This window comes from Calidris pugnax, unplaced genomic scaffold, assembly GCF_001431845.1.
Source record: "Calidris pugnax isolate Ruff unplaced genomic scaffold, ASM143184v1 scaffold219, whole genome shotgun sequence".
NCBI lineage: Eukaryota > Metazoa > Chordata > Aves > Charadriiformes > Scolopacidae > Calidris > Calidris pugnax.
The window spans coordinates 8,829,180-8,850,616 of NW_015094507.1; the positions used below are offsets into that span (position 1 = coordinate 8,829,180).

Sequence of the window (21,437 nt, forward strand, 5' to 3'; positions counted from 1 at the left end):
CAGTTTTACAAATCTGTCAAACTGAAATTATCTAGAAACTTTATTGATGCCTACAATAAAAACTCTTCCAATCATGCTGTATTTTGTATTTTCGATTTTTTCTATGTTTAATTAGGTATGCTTCACAAAAGATGAGTACTTCTATTACTTGCAGAGAGAGAGAACAAGAACAAATGCTCCTTCTACTTAGGAGTTTGCTTGGTTACATACTAAGAAGGGAAACAAAAGGCCCAACATCTTCAGTAATGAAAAAGTCAATTGATAGGCAAAGCCATCACAATATCAAAGGCCTAATCCCTGCAATTCTGACTCAGGTGACAGTTCACAGGGGTCAGAGTGGCTGACACTGACCTCAAAAGCAGGTTTTAACTATTCAACATACTGAAAGCTGCTGGGCTATCACACCATTAGACTGGAACAAACTGACAAATCAATTTCATCAAGGAGATGACTTTTTTTGGGGGGGGTGGAAAAAGGCAGATCCGCCAATCAACAAATCCCTGCATTTCTCACACAGGTGGTTGGACAAAAGCAGAGTGCCCCATCAAAGGCATTTTCTATCTACCGAATGCCTTTGTACCAAACTAACTCCCACAATTTCCTTAGGGATAGCTCGAAATGTTGTAAAACAAATATTTTTCACACAGTCAAACTAAGTTACTGAAAAGGGAAACTACTTTTAAATTCCTCTATTTCTTGCTTTGAATGAAAGGGTATATTTTAATTAAAACTAACCAGAGTAGACAAAAATGTAAATACATAATTATTAACCAATTTCAAGACAGACAGTGAATAATATAACATAAAAAGATACATTATTTTCTATTGGAGAGGAGTGTACAACACTTACTGTTAAAGCAGTTTTAACCAAATATTTTTAAAATAAATAATGATTTAGTCCCAAACAGCAAAAGAGAAAAAAAAAGAGTTCACTACAGGAAGTTTACAGTAATTTCATGTCCTACTGATAACAGGTTTCCGGCTGATTCTTTCTCTTTAGTTAAAACAATCAACACAGGTAGCCGAAGCCAAACATTTTTATTTTAAAACTGTATCTTTTTAAAGCTCAGGCTATGAAAGCCCCTAAAACTTCATGATTTTCAGTTAGAACTTAGTGCAGTGCAGGCCTACTGCATGAAGAAAACTTGAAAAAATGCAGAAGTTACTTATCTGGTATTTCACTTCTGCTTGACATTTTTAAATTTTACGCTACAGTTCCAGGAAACCTTTGGAAGCTCAAGAACTGCTCATTTAGAAGTTATAGATTCTAGAGAACAAACTATTTGAGAAGCTTTCCTTCATGATTGTCCAAACAATAAAGCATTGAACTAGTCACTGCATTAGAATTAGGATGCCAGAACACTTAAGGCTTGTTTAATGTCTTCATTAAACACCTGAAAAAATTAAAATCTTGCCAAAATTACTACCAAACCAGTAAATTAAACTGTGCTTTTTTTTTTTTTGAAGAGCCTCATTTCAGATCTTGCATCAAACTCAAATTGCTTTATTTGTAAACCAGGTTTAAAATGCATAGAAAAATTTTATATTTGTTATTGGTTTACGTTAACTTTTAGAGTATTTCTGCTCCAAGCATTTGAACAAAGTAACTGTGAGCAATGTATGTTTTTCTTTCCAAGAACTGCCTTTGTTAAAAAAAAAAAAAAAATGCCTAGGAGTTCCGCACACTTTAAAACACTTGCTAAGAGATGCTACAAGATTAAAAGCTCAATCAGAAGAGACTGAATCTAATTGCAATTATAGAATTAAAAGATTTTCCTTTCTAATACTTCTTATCTCTTTAAATCCCTATCTTCATGAAATTCCATGGACTGAAGAAGCACTCCGATCTGTTGCAGAAACAAAGCCTTCCATAAAGAATACTGTTTCCCAAACAATTTTAGTCACAACAACAAACCAATCAATTGAGAGTTTTTCTCTAGTTATGAAAACTACTACTTTAAGTTACAGGATTAAAGAATCACTGAAAAATTGCATCACAAACTATTTCAAAAGCTGAGAACACTGGGATGGGTTCAGAATTGGGCAGGGGACACATGCAGGGCAGGAAGAGTTGCCAATAGTCTTACTGGTCTGATTAACTACACAGACCTGGAGATTTTATGTGGCCCCTGAAAAGTGGAACTGAACAACTGCACCTCCCACTGCAGGCAGGGTGATTCAGCAATCACTTGTCCCCAGTAATCTACTGCCTAGAAAGGCAACACAGACAAATTTCGCAAGATAACTGTATCTTCCCTAGAGTGCTGCTTCACCTTTTTGCCTATTCCACAAAAATTGGTTTGTAGTTATCTTTGTAACTAATAGGAACCCAATTCCAGATACTGGAATTATGTAGCCTGAAGAAAACAAAAATAATAAGAAAATCAAGGATGAGCATAGGTAATTCTAGGTCTAGGAAATAAACAAGGTTTTTTTGTCAATTTGAAGGGAAATATATTTGTATAAGAGTTACCAGGGTATCTAGGAACTACGCGTTCCATTTATGAGGAATGGAAACAGCCTGAAACCTATTTCAAGTGAAGCACCCCTTCACAGAAATGTACTATTGTTACTTGCCATTCATCCCATCTTTCCAATAATATTTAAAGGAAATTGAAGCTCCTGTGTTGAACCTGAACTACTTTTAGTGCTAAAACCTTACGCTACGATTTATGCTCATAAAAATTAATTTCCTAAGCAAACAAAACCAACACACCCATTCACCCCCCATTGACCAAACCCCAAACAAAAGCCCTGCAGGAGTCTCTGAGTCCAGAGAAAACTAAGATAGAAGTTAGTCCAATTTGTCAAAGTCAGGGAACAGGTTAGATGATAATGACACTACCAGACATGGCACTTAGAATAAGGTGAAGGTACAGAAGACAGCAAACCACAATTGAAAGCATCCAATGTACTATTTTTCCATTATATTTCCATGCAAAACCCTGGAAAATGACCCTAAAAATCATACATGGAAACTATACACAGCTGATGCAGAAGCTACTCCATCCCATAACCAGTGCCAGGAGAGAAGGTACAGGATGGCATGGTACAGACTACACACGCACTGGGGAGGCCTAAACCTGCATTTCTCAAACCACTGCAGCCAGAGCATCGATTTAGTTCTATTCACACCTTAGTAACGTAAAGGTCATTTGTTAAAATTGTACTTTAAAATACTTTCCAGTGCATTTTTTTTTAATGCCTAAGTCTGATGTGTTGAATTCAAAATGTAGATTTGGAAATTTTTGAATTATTATTTGTAATACTTTGCCATTACCCTTCCACTTTGCAACTAAGGTCATTTGTTGATAAGCTTCCTCTGGTCCACCTTTCAGGCATTATTTTTTTGGGAAAGAATCACGTTACATTGGCAACATTTATTAAAATAACATTAAAGACAGCTACATTTAGAGCATTGTTAAAACACAAAGATGTAGGGGAAAAACCAATGACATATAATCCAGAATTTTAGAAAGGCCCTTGAGAAGAGAGTGTTGAGTGAAGCATTTTTTCTCCATTCATAATTACAGTAATGTTTGTCCACCTCTAGTCTGGGTTGTGCTACTTGTTTCTTTTCACACCACTCCCTCCTCTGTCATAGCTCCAAACCAATCCATCTTTAGGACTTTTCTCAGCATTCTATCCACAAGGTCCCTTCTAAAAAATGTAGATTGTTTTCCCAGTCCAGATGAGGTGTTCTGTATGCATAAACTACATTTCACTTTTTTTTCCTTCAGCTAGCCAAAAAAAGAGGAAAAAAAAGAAACTACAAATAAGCACACATGATACATGTTCTTTACGTTTGATCATCAGTGAAATGAAAGAGCCTTACATTTATCAAGGAAGAAAAATAAGAGTCAAACAAGGAAAGACACATAAGAAAGAAATATTTGCCATGGATGCTGCATTTAAAAAAAAATGCATATGAAACTACTACTATTCTTGAAAACACTCTATGATCAGGACCTGTCCTGCATCCAATGCAGTCAGCTACACTGAATCTGAAGTGGAAGTGGTTGTTCGTTTATTTTTATGGTTCTTAATTTTCTAAAGGCATCCAGGCAAGAACCACTTCCACTGGGAACCTCCCTGACTTTATACACAGCCATTCTGAGACACATGGGAGTGCCACATTCATGTCAATGGCATATTAACATGGAAACCTGTTTACTGCTCAGATGTCAACAGCAGATGGGATTTTCAAAGGTGCTTAGGCAACCAAGCAATCTTATGAATCCGAAATGCCCCACTGAAAACTCAAGACACTGTCAAGTGCTTTACTGCTGATCACCTTAACAGAAATATCCAACCAATGTATCTATTCAGCAATTCCAAATTTATTATTAAAAATATCTGTGACTTACCCAGAACTTAGAAGTGTGAGTTCAACATACGTTCTTTTTAACAGCAAAATAAGCACCAATTGTATTATGCACATCAAGAGAGGATGCTCCATCTTTTAATCTTTTAAAATGAAGCAGTTCCAGTTTACGTCCTGCCACACCAGAACACCCAGACCCCAGAAAACTTGTCTCAGAACTGCTGCCTGTTGAATGGTACATGAAGCCTCACAAATTCCATTCAGAAAACCACTTACGCACAAGACAGACCCAGAAGCAAGGTAATTGAGGGGCACACACCAAACACTACTCTCCCCACACCAATGGAACACCGAGCTTTTGTAGCATAATAAATGTAAGATGTCCCCAACTACAATGCAGTATGACTGTCAGAGGAACACTGTGTTACACGGTAGACACACATCAGTAAGAAAGTCCTATTCAGACAAACAAATTCTGCTACCTTCGTCAAAAAGGTAACTTTGTCATACTAAAAGTGTCCAGCTTTCAAGCCACGTTAATTCTATAGAGAAGAAGAGTTCCTTTTTGCCTTACCTTCCAGTATTTTTGCTCCAACCAGTTAAAGCATATACATCTTACCTGGAATCTAGTATCAAAGCAATTGTATACAATTCTCTAATTTACTAATACGGCAGGCAAAATTGAAAAGCATTTAACAAGCGACTCTCCTTACCTTCAGCACAGCAATGAAAGGTACAAAATTAGCTCTCTGAAGACCATTTTTATAGAGATCTGAAAGAAAAGAAATTAGCACCATTTTGCTACTTAGTCTTAATAACAATGGCAGCTTGTCTTTTAGTCTGGCAAATAAAACTCAGTGTTGCTAGACAGAGGAGAAACAAAAGGTGGAAAAGAAGACCTAAAATAGATTTCTCTTCTTTTGCTGCATGAAAATTCAATACATTCTCAAGGAAGATAGGAACATCCTGAAAAAGTCTAAAAAAGGCAGGGAGTGAAAGATGACTTAAGTTTCTAACGATATATAGCTGATAGCTGATTTTAGCAGAAGAAATAAGGGCAGCATCTGTTTTACAAATCCCTTTTTATATCCTTGCTGTAACAGTGGGTATACAATGGTATAAGGCCAAAACCATGCAACTGCTAAGTGCCAAGTATTTGGCAGAGGGGAAAAACCTACCATAAACTAAAAATAAGCTATTTGAGTTTACAAAGTTAGTATCATTCTTATTCAGTGTACTGAGGTACACTTTATTATCTAGCAATTCTACCAGGTACAACCCCTTTTACCAAATCAAGAAAAAGTTAAATTAGTGTGTAAGCTTATGCAAAGTTGCTAAAAATACAACTGAATTTAAAAAAAAAAGTAATGTTATGTAACAAAATGCAGTTCTGCACTCAAAGAAAATGCAAATTAATAAAAAGAAACCTGGAAAGCAGCATTCTATATCTTATTTATTTCTGGATTTTATATAGCATAAATGTCTCTTCTCTGGAAACTATCCAACTGCCCAACATGTTCATAATAGAAGGACTTGTTCTTTGAAAACATTATCACTGGAACTATATGATGAGCTGCTATGTTTCATTGATATTAGGAAGCCTTATAAAAAGGCAGTACAGCCCCTATGAATGACAGGAGGAATAAGAGAATACAGGCACCTGGCAGAGATGTTGCCAAAATTCCCCACAAAGACCACCCCAGGTTACCAGTATCGCCTATATTCCTCATAATGCCTGAATGCTACAACTAAGCTAAAGCTTTTACATGCTACCAACACCTCATGGTGGACAGAAGATACAGTGTCCATGAGAAACCAGTAGGACACCTACAAAATGGTTTTCACAAAATTGGGTATGTATATAGAAACATATAGGAAAATTGTCAGTGAAGGTGATTCCACACCCTAATTACTAACAAAGTCGTATGAAGTCATATATTAGTTTTTCATTCAAGTCATAGATTATCCTCATTCCTAACTCTGCAAATCACGATAGCTATCCATTTGTTAAAACAGCAATCAATCGCACATTTACTTGCAAACAATAGTGAACAGTGTAACAGTACTGTAAGACAGCTACTTCTGTTAGTTCTTCTGGTTATTAAGGCTGTGAATTTCCTATTACATCTCTGGTTTGTGGGGATAAGAAACAGTAATTTTGGTGGAGAAATGAAGCCAGGATTCCTCAAACACTGCACCCAAGCACTTCCCCTCATATTCCTCTGGGACAGAAGTTTCACATGGTTAAGCATAGCACTAATGGTCAGCAGCTGGGTACATCTGCTCTCTAACAAAAAAGCCACTTTTCCCTTTTGTAGCCACAGGAAATGAAGCTCTTAATTCAGTCTTAAACCTTGATGTAGCAGAGTACACTAACCCAAATCTCCTTCCTGTGGGAGGATTTCAGACACACACACCGTGAGCGTGCAGGAACAGTGAGAAGGGAAGAAGAGACAGGCATTGACCAAGCCCTGGACTGCAACACAGCTCAGGTCTGGAGATGCCATGCTTGAGATTCTCTCTTCAGCACCTACTACAAGCAGATGTCTTTCAGGTTGACACAGTCATTTAATATGTATTAATGTTAAAAGACATGATGGTAATGGTCACAAACTGACATCTTTAATTTCAGATGTGGGATACAATCCCCAAGTTAAAATAAAAATCTCTCCTGAACTTCAAAGAGTAGTGCTTCAAAACACACAAGGATGGTTCCCAAGTGAGTGAGGCACCAGCATCCAGTTTATCTGTAGTTCACCCAGCTACAGTTTGTTCAAACAAGGAAAATAAACCAACAGAAATTATTTCTCACTCTAGTAACAACATTTGAGTGCACTGTAAATCTTTAGTGATTCTCTTTTACCCAATTAATTTGGGTGGAAAAGTTAACTGGTAGTTACAGTTCGTACTGTAACTCTTGAGTATTTTTGGCAAACGTTTGAAATTAATCTGAAGTGTCATAAATATTGCATAGAAATCATGCATTATGCTAACTGCTAACACTACAAGAAACATTTTCCTCACTTACAAAAAACTGCAATTACTGCTTGGTTAAAACTCACACATACAGGGGGGGCTTTATAGAAGGACCTATCTAGCAAGTCATGGTCTATCTAAAAATATTGTTAGAAATGGTAATAACTCTCCACCTAAGTAATTCCCAACAGATGACCTCAAACAAGGCTGTAAGAATGACGTCTTGATAAGGGGTACAGCTTCTCCTTTGAGCTGGTGAATCAAGTCTTCAGGTTTCCTAGTTAAACACCAGGAAGGAATGTAGTTTCATTTGCCCTTTTTTTCTGCTGAATACGATTTTTTCCTACCCTGGAACACACTCAAAAGACAGGCAATATTTCACCATTCCTCAACTTCCCTGTCCCCAGATACCCTCCCAGTGGTTTGGATAGAGCAGAGAGGATCAGAAAATACTGAAAGATTTGGGGGGAAATGGCCAGGAAGGAACACCTCGAGTTTGGGAGAAGACAGGAGTAAGTCTTAGTGAAAAACCTTTCAAATTAAGAACACGAAAAAGCAGAGGACAAATTGGAATATCTCAGATTCTTGAAGACTACAGAGTTTATTAGTATTAAATATTATATGATTTTAATTTAATGCTTTGTAATATACTGAGATTCATTAGATTTGGACAATACTAGTAGCATGTTTGTTTTTACCTTCTGGCGGCCTGTTAGATGTTGCTACAACGACAACCCCATTTTGGAACAGATTTTCAAAAAGCTGTTTCAGAATCATGGCATCAGCAATGTCAGTGACCTGTAGAAGACAACACATTTGTTTTATCTTGCTTTCAGCTTCTGCCGCAATAGATCTGCAAGTGGCTTTATAGCTAGGAAAAATGCTTGTTAGTGAAAGCCACGAAGAAAGATTCTAATTATTGCTTGGTGAGGAAAAAAAAAAAAAAAGGGATAATTAATAAGCAGTGAATGTACCACAGTCTTTCAGAACTTGCCCGCTCTTTATTGTAGAACTCCACCATTTCTTTACCAATTGCTAAATGATTCCGTGTTAACTTCTATTATAAAACTACAGGTGGGAGACATAGAAAACAGACCTAAACATTTAAGAGGCCTAATTAATTAGAAACAACATGAAAAAAACCAGAAGACAGAAAGAAAATACACATCGATTGTTTTACATTTCTATTACCTTTGAGGCAAAGGTTTGCAGAGGTGAATTTAAATGGTTATGGGACTTCAGAAATAAAGACAAGTAGCCAACTATACATAATCAGCTGCTGTTGAAAATAGAATGATATGACATAGATACTATTGTGTGATTGTTGCAAAAAACAATTCAACAGATGGCCCATCACAAAAATAAGCAATTTCATTGTTCTTTTTAAGTGCCTTCTATTACTGTCCATGAATAATCAAAAGGCACGGCAGTCACTTCCAGCACAGTCAGCCTCTTCTAACCTTCAGTAACAAAACACTAACAAAAAATAAAAATGGGTGGGACAAGTGATACTGGCAGGGGCTGGGGAGGGGAGTGTGTGGATGGCACAAAGAAAAAAAAAGACTAAAAGAAAAGCCATAAGGTAAAATTTCTTTCAACATCTAAGTTTAGCTTAACTAACTTGCTTTACAGTACCAAGAAATAAGTGGTTTCTGTTTTGCATTCCTCTCTGTACAAATGAAAAAATTTAGTATCTTTTTCCAAACAAAAAGCCCCCATTGTTACAACAGCCATTTCTATTTCACAGGAGTTCACCAGCTGAGATCAGCAATCCTAATAAGCAACCCAGCTTTATTACCATTACACCTGTCTCTCCTGCATTTCCTTTGATTATGATATAGTCACTTGTTGCATTTTGACTTGCCAAAACAGACCCCAGTTCTGAGAAAATAAAAAAGTGGTGGCATGCCCAGAGTTCTACACGCTCATACACAACAGACTGACAGACTGCCATGCTTTCACCAGTTTAGATGTGTATGTTGTGATGGGAATACATCTGCAGAAAGATTTAACCAGTATAATTTTTTTTCCTACTTTATCACACACGCACACCCCCGACCCCCCCCTAAATTTCTAAGTCACTTTTCTGGGCAGCAAGAAAAAAAATAATTCTACATCAGACACAGCAGAGGACCTAGGTTACATTTCTGAGAGCTAGTTTGGAAGCAACAGTGTTCAAAAGGAACCGTAAGAAAACACCACAGTTTTCTTCTTCCAAAGATTTCATCTAATTAGCTCTGTGCAATGCATTCATATGGATTTTTAATTTCTTTTTCAAAACCAGTTTTGCACAATCAGTAACACATCCCTCAAATTTGCACATCTCTGATCATGCTCTTTGAATTATTGGATCTTACTGTAGTGGCTCACTATTGTACTATATGTCTAATGTAGCTGCTTACCCACCCACCTATTGAGAATTTATTTCTTCTGAATTTTCCTGCTCCTAAAAAACCCCACATAGTATATATGTGAATTTTAGAGTTAACAGAATTTCTTGTATCACAAAGAAAACCTAATAGCCAAGTTTTAAAAACAAAAAAAATGTGTAACAACATTATATAATGTTTAAAAATACTATAAGGCATGTTACCTTTAGAAAACAGGGAGTGAAAGAATATTAATGTTAATATGAAATAAAACAATTAATAACATTCTGTCATTAATGAGAACCATTATTTCATGCTGAATTCTGATGTTTTCACCCCATTATGAGTTCAGTCAAAAAAATCAAGCATGATTTTGAGAACTGGAATGCAAACGTGAGCTCTTTTTATCTAATACAGCTTAGAAAAGACAAAAAATGTCTATAAGGTAGAACAGGTAGAAGACAGTAACTAAAGCATTGTCATTTCTCATGTTTTTTACTGTATCCAGCATTCATTGCAACAGGGAACAAAAGCAAAGGCTACAAATTACCAATAAGGAGAGCCTGTTAATGGAGAGAATGGAGAAATTTCATTAGCATTTAAGAGAAAAGATTTTTATGACCTAGTGCTGCTTTCCATTATGACTCACGTAAAAAAAAAAAAAGGAAAAAAGAAAAAAAAAGAAAAAAACACTAGACTAATAGTTAATTTACATGTGTAAGTGCCTGAAACTCAGTCATCCACTGATTGGTACAGTTCCACGTAATGAATGACAAACATAAGCATGTATTATCAGTAATTAGTATTAGCACAAAAATAAGAGCCTAATTTTTATTAGAGGCTTTTAATAGCATGCAGGTTAGTAAAAACTCCCTAAATTGTAGTTTGTATTAAGTCAAAGTGATACCAATGATATACATAAGACTAACATTGTATGATCACCCAGCTTACCCAGAAGTAGGGATTCTGTTTTCATTATGAATTCTAACTAACGTAAGTCACACACCAAAATCAGAGCTTCTGATTACCTGTGTATAGTAATGTGATGGCTAAACAATAACTAGTCTCTTTTACTGGCCAACCTCTGTGCTCTGAAACATCAAAAGTTTAATTACAAATGGCTTAATTCTAGGGTTTTTCTTCAAAATTAGGACACGTTTTTAGAATGGTTTAAGACTTTCAAGATTAAAAAAAAAAAGGACTTCAATATAATATTTACAGTAAACTGTATGACAAAGATCAGTAAGAAGTGGCAATGCTTTAATAACCTGAGAGCCCACGGCTCAGACAAATGCTGATGAAAAATCTGCTTCAGAATGGACAAACCAAGAAGTTCAATCCCATCACTGAGGTCCTGGCTTTCACACAGTATTTGCAAAAAGAAACATTTAAGACATAGTAATTTATTTATTTTTTAATACAACAATATTTTGGAACACACAAAACTACTTTTAAAAGTACTGAAATATATTTCTACATCAGTTACTCAACTCTCCACTTGTTTGACAGTTCTGAGGCTTTGCAGGAAGATATACTTCAGAATATTTCTGTTTCGCTTTAGTCAAAGCATGTGCAACCTCAGGAATGTTTTTGTCTTTTGAAGTTCTGCATTTGGTTTCCTCTGAAATCTCAGTATTAACAATACTTTTTGCTGTCCCTGTTACAGTATCATTAGTCTGTGTGCCTGATCTGAAGATAAATAAATAATTTCAGCTTATTCTCATTTTTTTCCAACAAGTATTTGGAAAGCAACCTGAAGTGTTTACAGCAAATCTCTAGTTTTCTGATGCTTCCTCCGCACACAAGTATTTTTCCAAAGCAGTATGGTCCCACCTTGATTTTCCACCTCTCAAAACAGACAGTAGCTTTGCCTGCAAGTCAGAGCAGTATATGTTCTGAGTCTCCAGATCTTCCCAGTTTCATTTTAATCTAGCAATTCTTTAAATAGGAGTGAATCAGATTGTGGTGAAATCTAGTCAGTGGGAAACCGAGCTGCAAACATGCTGAATTAGCTATGGCTCCTTATAAGCAATGTTAATTGTGTCACCATGTGAGCTGCTCTTCCAGTCACTGCACTACTTTATGACTATTTAAGCAGAAGGTTTCCTATCCCAAATTCAGTGCCTTCTGCAAAATTTCAGAAATCTTCAGTAGGCAAAGCGAAAATCAGTCAAGACATCCAGCTGTTCAGAAATCTGTGAGTTTAGAACGTTAGTACACTGAGGACAAGTAAATTTTTAAAATTCACATAAGAATGGAAAGTCTTAGATACACGTTTTAAAGTATAATTCCTGTGTTACTTTCCCAAGTGTGACCCATGGACAAAAACTGGGTATTGACAAGTGAAATGACTGATGTACCTCAAACAAGTCAGCAGAGGGAGCAGGCAATCAGCTGGGAAACAAGAAATACCAGTCTCTCCCCTTACAGTGTGGGAGCGGGACAGGTAGTCACAGCAACACCAGGATATGGAAGCAGTGGACGTTTAGACAGAAAAGCAGGTATTGACACTAATACCTGGTAGAAAGAGGCATCTTTGCTATACCATTTGAGCATTTGATGTCATGACAGTTAACACTCCTCCCTGCCCTCTCCAAACCTCCCCATTTCTTTATAGTGTAAATACAACTGTCCCTGTATTTAGATTTTATAAAGCAAGTTTTGGAAGCCCAGCGTTCGTATTCACTAGATAAAGCACAATTTAAATGATCCAACAGCAGCAATTGCAATGACCCCACACATTCCAAAAGCACAGATCGAAGGACTACCCTTTGTCAAAAAATGCAAGAGGAACTAAAAACAAGAACACCTACTACTTTCACAGCTACAAAAATCCCCATCACGGGAGCTGATCATAAACCGATTATTTTCTCGGGTGCACAGGTTTGCACAATAATAGCTCAGAGATATACATTGCTCTAACTATTCCAGCAATACATTAATTTAAGAGCATAACACACACAATTTGCAGTTAATAAATTGTTCTTTTAGTACTGGTGATTTGAGAACTAACACACATCTGTTCCTATCTTGCTCTGCATTTTCCCTCTGAATTAAAAAAATCTCAGCTTATTAGAGTTGCCAAAAACCTCTAGCCTCTCTCCTAAAAATTTTTATAGAGCAATTCTACACTTAAATGTGACATGCCCTTAAAGCAAAATTCACAAGCTGTGTAGAATAAATGAATCAACCAAGATAGCTTGGGCAAAGATCATTTTATGAGTTTATTTTTAATTTTCCTGTTTAATTCAATAAGTTTCTTAAAACATTAGTTACGTTGACATAGTCTGGCACTACTATGCCAACGGCTCCAATAACTCTAGGAAAGAATTTAGGTTAATTTGACATGTCATTGTGACATCCTTAATCACACCGAGACAATTTTTGTTGCATTATATGAACTACAGCAAAGGCCAGGCGTGCCCAGCAAGTACCAGGTAGTTACTCTCCAGGGCACTGTACAGACAGATGATTCCTGCCCCAAATTACTCAGGAGTCTTTCACCAAACTCCAATACTCCCTTGTATGACCAGTAACTAGACTGGTAAAGGAAAGCACCATGAGGGGACTTACACCGCCAACTTGCATCTTATCTCCTGGAAAAAACCCACCCCACCATCTTCAAAGCTGTGAAAGGACTTCTCTTCAACTTCTACAGTTCACTACTGGCCAGTGATTCAAATACTACATTAGCAGTAACAAATGTCATATTTTAAGATCGAAAGGAATTTTATTAAGTTTCCCTTGAAGCAAAGGAGTAATCACTGACTTCTTACCTGAAATTCATCAAAACATAAGAGAGCAGCCTCTTCACTTATTTCCTCTGCCACTGGTGCAATTGGATCATACGATTTGGCCATAAATCCTGCTTTTCTTTTTGGCAAGCTCTGCTTAAGGCGATGTATTCCTCAGTTGATTAAAAAAAAAGAAAAGAAAAAAAAAAAGAGAGAAGAAAAGTATTTTTTATTTCTTTTTCTAAGACAGGTAGAACAAAATTATTTAGCTACCAAGTAAAAGGTAGCCGAGTCTGGTAAAAATAAGAAAGCTTCAAATTTAGCCAAATTTCAAGAGGGAAAAACAGTTTTTAACTGCATCCAGGCAACTACTAAAAACTCACACATTCTGCAATTCGTATTTTCTTGTTGAGAAATATGTAAAACATAAATCAAAGAAGCCTTGAACGCTATGCACCTATGCTTTATTTTTTTAAAACTGATACAAATTACAGTTTTATCTTGCTCCAATTCATTACCTTAGTTTCAGTTTCACTTTGTGATTTGGCATTTTCTGTCTTAATCTTCTCTCTGAGTACGAAAAACCCTTATGGTGTTTACAAATCAGTGGCACAGCTCTGTGCACTGCATGCTCTGAAGATACACTTAGAATGCATTTAGTTAAAAGAACTTGGACATCGCAACATGGCTGTACTTTAAAATATACAGATGATGACACTGACACAAAGTATTACAGCCATACTTTACTGTCTCTTGGATTGTATTGCATCTGACTATAAATTATTATGAAGTTCGCTAGCCAGAACAGTTCTCATTTCTCCTTGATGTTTATACCTGATTTAGTTACTGCTTATTCAAAATGCAGATTGAATTTAACCTTTACTGTTTCGCTTTTAGCAATTGCCTTCTTCAGATTGCATGCAAGCTAATTGGTAACTGGAAAACATTTCCGTTAAGGATTTAATTCTAAATGCACACCCTGGTTTTCTATACAATCAGGCATACAGAATCTTTCACAGAAGATACTTAAGAAATAATATGCAATTAATATCCACTCTGGTATGACAGACAATGCTAAAATCTTTTAACTTCTCTCCTATTTTTTATTTTTTTTGCTGAAATACCTAAATAAAATTACACTGATTAATAGGGATATGAGAATGAGACATTCTCTTCAATAGATACTGTATTTAATAAAATTCTTGTAAATACCTGTGTCTGCACTTACTCTGGTGTACATCTAGCATGAAGCCATGAAAATGGACTCTCTTTTTCCTTTCTACTTTTAAGTGAGAATAGAACATGTCCATCACCATTGTCTTTCCTGTGCCTTCAAATAAAAAACACAAAAAACACCCAACAGGTAGTTAATTTAAGAACAGTATATACTGATTACAATAATGATTGTTCATTAGCTTTGAACTAATGCAACTATACTCTTCCACAGAATAAGGACAAGACCAGACTATTTGTGAAGAACAGTTACATTTTCTGTTTGAAAACTTGGAACAATTGTATTTTTATTTTTCTGTTTTAAAGTTTTGAACCATACAGAGATGGCCCAAAGATTGAACAAATAGCTCCATATGCATCCAGGAAACATACTTAATATTTCCTTTTGAAAAGTGAATATGTTTTCATGCTGCATTGTTGCAATTAGAATATATAAATTCTCTCCATGGCCCCCCTCAATTACTTCCCAAATTCTTAAAATTGCATTCTTAGATATTAGTGAGTGGTTAGCATTGAAAAAAAAAAAATACACAAGGTAATGTAGTCGAATCCAACAGCTTCCAGAATTCAGAGTGTAATTGTATTAAGTAACATCATAAAGTGGAAGAAAATTAATCCTGGATAGTTCATTAAAGCAGTAACGCTACACAAACATAAAGCTTTTAGATAATTGAGAATTTTATTAAACACATATTTAGAGAAAAATCCCCTGGAATTGATGCAACTGAAACTTACCAACATCTCCATAGACATAAAGACCTTTTGGGGGTTTGTTTTTTGCAAACAGCTGCAAATAAAAAGGGAAAAAATAAGTAAGAATATAGGGTAAAATAAAAGCAAGCACATTGCTGTGGTAAAGTAAGAAAGTAGCTACGCTTTATCACCAAAAGTAACACTATCTAGCAAAGTCTAACCTTGAATAAATCATTAGCTCAGAATTGTTAAGCCATCTCAGTGTTGTTATTTGTGCAAGTTCTATACAGGAGACCAAACATGCAGGGTTTGTTTCTTTTTTTAGATCACAGTGAAAACATCCCCATCCCCAGTCCTAGCACACATGCCTTTTTACCAGAACACATATAACATGATTAACTGTTTCCTAATCCATAATCATCAAAACAAATCCTTTTCCTCATTAAGCCATTTCAAACAGTTGTAAAAAAAGGATACAAAATTAAGCAGTATTGTAGTATTCATAGATATATACCTATTAAAGCAGCTCTTCTTAAGATATAAGCCACTAGGATTTAGAAAATGAGTACTGCTAAACCAGTGAGCATTGTAGGACCCTTTTCTCTCCACTTTGAATTTTAAATGCAGAATCATCTCTGGTTTAAACACGATTAAAATCAACGGAGTCAAAATAAAAATATGTATCTATATACACAAGCACATGTGTATATAGGCATATATATAAAAAAAAGTTATGTTCAAAGTATGCCTTTTATTAATCATTTTCTCAAGTGACATTTATCTTTAATGAATACTGTTTCAGAATTTTTAATCTCTTAATATTACTTAGGGCATACGTTAGGATACCTGATGGTTTATTTGATTTTACTCAAACATATGTATTTTATGGAAAAATTTGCAATAACATCAAGGCTTTCAATTTGAAACAGTCCTCCTCCCCCCAGTATTGTCCATAGCCACTTACAAGGCTAATTCTAAAAAGAAACAGTTTCTAAAAACCTGGAAATCTTAACAAAATTCTCATCAAATCTATGAAACTGAATTGACATCCTCAGAAACACTGCAGAGGAGTATTTGGTTATTTTAGAGTTCTATGAGCTGAGCCAAAACAGAAGAAAATTAAAATTGCAACCCTGTGGTCTCATTTGGAGCTGGGTAATTGCTAAACAACTTGAATCTAAAGCACTTTTCAAAATACACTCCCATGTTAAAGAAACAGGGAGTCAGTAGCAAAACACTTCATTAAATATGAAAGAAAATATATGACCAAAAGGTAGAAAGATAATGTCTCAGGTCCGTTGTACCAGTTTATTCAGAAAATATGCAAGCATAGCCCTTATGTAAGACCCACTTACAGATTTAATTTAGAGCTATATTAATAGGATAATAAAAAATTTGTATCATCAATCTATGGGTGAACAGGGTTTCAGATGTTCTGAAACGGTTCCATTAATAGACAAGGCTGCAACTATTTGCTAGTGCTTTGAAAGCATTGCAAGAAAATTTAATTGACAAACATTTTTCAGTGTGTACTTTTTAAGAGCTTTGCACTCATTAAACTCCTGATGCTCACTTACACAGTGAAGAAACAGAAAAAAAAACGCCCGAATGAGAGAGACATTCATAAGAATTTCTTCGAGATTAAAAATAGTAATTTTAACAAACTGAAAGAGTATCACATTTAATTTATTACATAAAAATGTATTAATGTGATTTGCAGTTTCACAAGGAATGACACAAAGCTAGAAAAACAAATCAATGTTTAGAGGACTGCTTTACCTGGCTTTGTAAAGGTTATATAACCAGAATGAGAAGTAATGTCTACATTTTTACACCATTTTTTTCATTGTAAAGTGTTTATTAATTACATTTAACCATTTTTAGGTGTATTTTATTCTGTACTTACCATTTCTAGAAAATATGTTAGACAAAAAGGGGTTTTTGGCTAGAAACATATAACAGCTTAGTCTCCATAAAAGTCTAAATCAACTTCTGGTTGATTGAAAAAATAGAATTAAGTTTTTTTTGTGAAGACAGCAATTTTTGAGTGATATTTAATTGCTATATAAAAAAAAAAAAAGGCAGGATACTATAGCAGATCCAAACACATTTGCTGAGACTGATCATCTCTAAAAGCAACCCAAATACCAGAAACACTCTTATCTTCTCTGAGTGATTAATGAAGTTTGTAGGAAATATTTTACATATACTTCTGCCAGAAGTGACACTATGAAACTTTTAGGATTCACTTCCTCAATCCTGTCAGGTATCATTAAGAATTTATTTTTATATTCTTGGGTTGGTTTTGATTTCTTGTTTGGTTTTGGTTGGTTAGTGGTATTTTTTAACAGATATTTTATTTAAAGAAACTGAACTTGATCAGCAGAATTTTAGTACTGAAACCCAGACAGCCTGGGACAAAATGGCTTTACTTTTTTTTACTGTTTTTTTTAAAGTATTCTCATACATCTTCTAAAGCCTGGAAGTTGCGTAAGAAAAAAAGCAATTTCCAGTAGGATTTCTGATAAAATCCAATCAATGCCATTGGTTCAACTTAGAACACAGCAAGAAGCCAAGAAAGTTAGTGGTATGTGGGAGCAAACAAAGTGGAAGACTGCTCTTGGTTCTACAGAAACACACACTCCAAAAGGAGGGGGAGACCTAATGCAGAAGATTCTCCAGTTACAAGGGTAGTCTTGTTTGTTTCACGGAGGGAAGGGAGAAAAGTGCAAGATGTAGGAAGACAAACTAAACGAATGAGCTTCTCCTCACTTCCATATTATCCTGAGGTATATTTGGCATCTCAGTATCACAATGTTCAATTGGTTGACAATAAATTCGCTTTTGCAACAACAGTAAGATTTAAGGATGTTAAAGTTAATATTTAAAATGTACAAAGCCATAGATTTTAAGGCATGCACAAAATTTGAGTTTGGAGGAGAGAATTTTGAAATCCTTAGATGTATGTTTTGAATGCTCACCACATCCTTTCAAACGAGGGCATCACCACAAATGTGTCAAATTCATTGAGTCCTCCAAGTTTCCCAGTTCCCAAAACATTCTTTGCAATAACATAAGAAAGTATAACTTAAGTGCTTCACCAAGTTTCATTATCATCAGGACATGCCACAGCAGGAGCTTTTATTTTTCCTTTCACCAATCATTTGACTAACAGAATTTTCTTTGAAAATCATTCATATACTAAAACATTTACACTTCCACAAGACGACACACACATTAGTGTCCCCAGATATATGAAATTCTCTCCTCTACTATCAAAATGTTTTACACATTTGTGTTTCAAAACTGCATGCCTTGCTTTGATTCTACCGAATCGGATTTTTCTTTTTTGTTTAAACTTCACTTTAATCAATCAATATCCTACCTCATCTAAGGAATTATCCTGGTCAAAACATCTCCTTCATTCTGACAACTTCCTATTCTTTCTAAAGTATCTTTAATAATGTGCAACGTCTTCCCACCTTCTCCCATGCCCCCTACCTCAGACACCAGAAGCAAGCAACTAATTTCCTGGGAATATTTACACTCTGATTTTAAAAACTTTTAGGAGAAAATGCATGTCAATACTAAGATGGTTAATTAAAACATGCAAAATTCAAGAGACAAGTCTCCCAGTGTTTTTTTGTAAACACTAACAAAACTGCCTCTTTCTCCCACTCTTTCAGGCCTCCTTTTTAGTTGCTGTTGTAGCTGAAGACATTTTCAAGGTCTTGAATGGTGTTTACTATTGTTCATACCTCTTTTCAAAACATGACCTCTCTTATAATTGAGCTTATTTCAAGTCATTAGTACAGCAACTCAACAACTCTTAAGATGTCCCAATTGGTATTATTTAAAAAGCTAGAGATCTGAAACGTCTGTGCAAACTCTTACGGCCTTGAACTTCAATTCAGAGGATCTCAAAATATCTCAGCATAGAAGGCCATGCTTTCACCAAGTTGAAGATCAAAGTCATTGTTCAAATTTGAGGAATAATTTTGAAAAACAGAAGCCTACTTGGATTGCAGCAAGACTAATTATTTCTTCCCCTTAAATTCATTCTAAGCTGATGCCCCAAAAAACCTACATCATAAAAAAAATACAGTTTTATTATCATAAAGGAAATGGCTGGTGTCGTGTCCTCTCCCCCAGACTACTGATTTCAGAAAGCTTTGGCCTGCGAGGTAATGCAAGCTTCTTGGATAAACACTGAAATTCTTCATTGTATCTGATGTAAGTATTTGTTCCCTAATCTACTTTTGCCGTATTTTTGGTGAATAAAACCATTTCGACAAAAAGTGACAATAAGGAATAAAACTGAAACCAAAGCAGATCTTTCTTGCATTGGTTCAGAAGTGCAAGAAGCTACTATTTCTGGAATAAATGTTATTTTAGAAGAGGCTTCTGCAATTCTATCACAGAAGAAATCATGTAATAAAATACAGAATATCAGTCTACAGAAGAGGCTGACAGAGCAAGACCTCTCTCTCTCTTCCCACTTTTCTTCACTGCAACCTCTTAACCACATTCTCTTCAATAACAGAACCAGGAAAAATGAGCATGCTTGAAATGCCAAGCACCATTATTTTTTATTTCTAAAAAGCTGCCAGTAGATTCTTTTCAATGTGGGAGACTTTGCACTAAAAGTAGGTTAGTCAAGTTGCTAGAAGCCTCCTGAAAAAGCAAAAAGTCAATCTACAAACTACTATGTGTAACTGATTAAAGTGTCTGACTTACTTCCAAAAAGTCCTTGAGTAATTTAAAATACATCAATTTATTTCATTAACACCTATTAAAACCCATTAAGTAGTAACTTTCAGCAAAACCAATGCCAATTTTTTTATCATTAAAAAGAAAAAAATTGAACAACTACTTCCTAGCATATTCATAGCTACAAAGTACCAGGCCCTCATGGGAGGAGAGCGCCAACAAGCTATTCATGAATAAGGATTTACCTGTGTCCTCTATCCTTAGTACTTCCTGGAGACACCTTCTGCTAATGTAGGCTTATGAGTCAAAGCAGCTCACGTAACAAATCCTATTAAACCCAGGCCAATTCCAGAGAGCCGTACTCACCGCCTCTTATAGGCACAAAAAGCCTCAGTTCTGCTCTTGAAAACTGAAGTCTGCAGCAGCATCTCTGCCCTGAAAGGCCATCATAGAAAAACATATATTTTGCTTACTTAGAAAACCCTGACAGATGCAGACATATGACAAGTACATGATGTCTACAGCTGGTAGAGTGCTTGATGGCTACGATTTTAGCAACTACCTATTCACAGCTGTGACTCTTATGCTGGGGAAAACCTTCATTAAGGATGTTGATTACAATTTTGCTGAAGCAAAACCTGGCTTGCATTAGAATTTAAACCATACTTTATTTGGCTTCATTTTACGTCAAAAGGAGCTCCGTTTGAACTGGCAAACAACTTCCTCAAAGTCAGCAGAAGAGAAACAAAGTTGTTGCGACTGCTTCTCCATCATGAATCACGATCTGATTTAATTACACAAGCTACTAGGCTTGCTTGTAAATCTGTTAAAGATTTACACAAAACTCATTGTTCTTCTCCTTTCCTGGGGTTTGATGTATGGCACAGCACTATAGTGCTCAACCTGGTTATCAATCTTCTTAAGATTTCCAGAGATATCAAGCTCTAGAAGAAAAACCTCAAACTGCAACAACATTTATCCCAATAGCTAGTAGTTCTACAGCTGCTTCTCACTCACCGTGGCATTAATTCCCAGGTATCAGCAAGCCATACAACAATTTTTTAAAAGCTGGTTTAGAATTAAAGTATGGGATTGAAGCATTATTAAATGAAAAATGAATGCTTTAAGGAAGTAGTGAAAATCACATTCTCAACCTAAAAAAAAGGCATGTGACTTCTGCCTTTTTAGAAAGTGTCAATCAGTCTGGCTTTACTGCCATTAGCTCTGTTATACAGGGACAAAGTAGCATCGCAATTTCCTAAATAGAATAAGATTAGTATTTGTTCTCTGCAATAGAGACTTTTCTTCCCTATTCATGCTTCCCAATCAAAGAAACAGTAAATAACAAATCCACATAATGCTTGATCTACTAAGCCACTACAAGGCACCTGCTCTAAC

At 35.6% G+C, this 21,437-nt stretch overlaps 1 protein-coding gene across 1 annotated transcript in view; it reads right to left on the reverse strand.

The window, feature by feature from the left end:
- LACE1 (lactation elevated 1) overlaps positions 1 to 21,437 on the reverse strand; it is a 65,783-nt gene that overhangs the window by 34,561 nt on the left and 9,785 nt on the right. The window contains exons 3-7 of the mRNA XM_014964585.1: positions 15,372 to 15,423; positions 14,632 to 14,733; positions 13,446 to 13,576; positions 7,999 to 8,098; positions 5,038 to 5,096 (exon numbers count right to left, since the gene is read on the reverse strand). Coding sequence (XP_014820071.1) covers positions 5,038 to 5,096; positions 7,999 to 8,098; positions 13,446 to 13,576; positions 14,632 to 14,733; positions 15,372 to 15,423 — 444 coding nt within the window. The remainder of the gene's footprint in view (positions 1 to 5,037; positions 5,097 to 7,998; positions 8,099 to 13,445; positions 13,577 to 14,631; positions 14,734 to 15,371; positions 15,424 to 21,437) is intronic.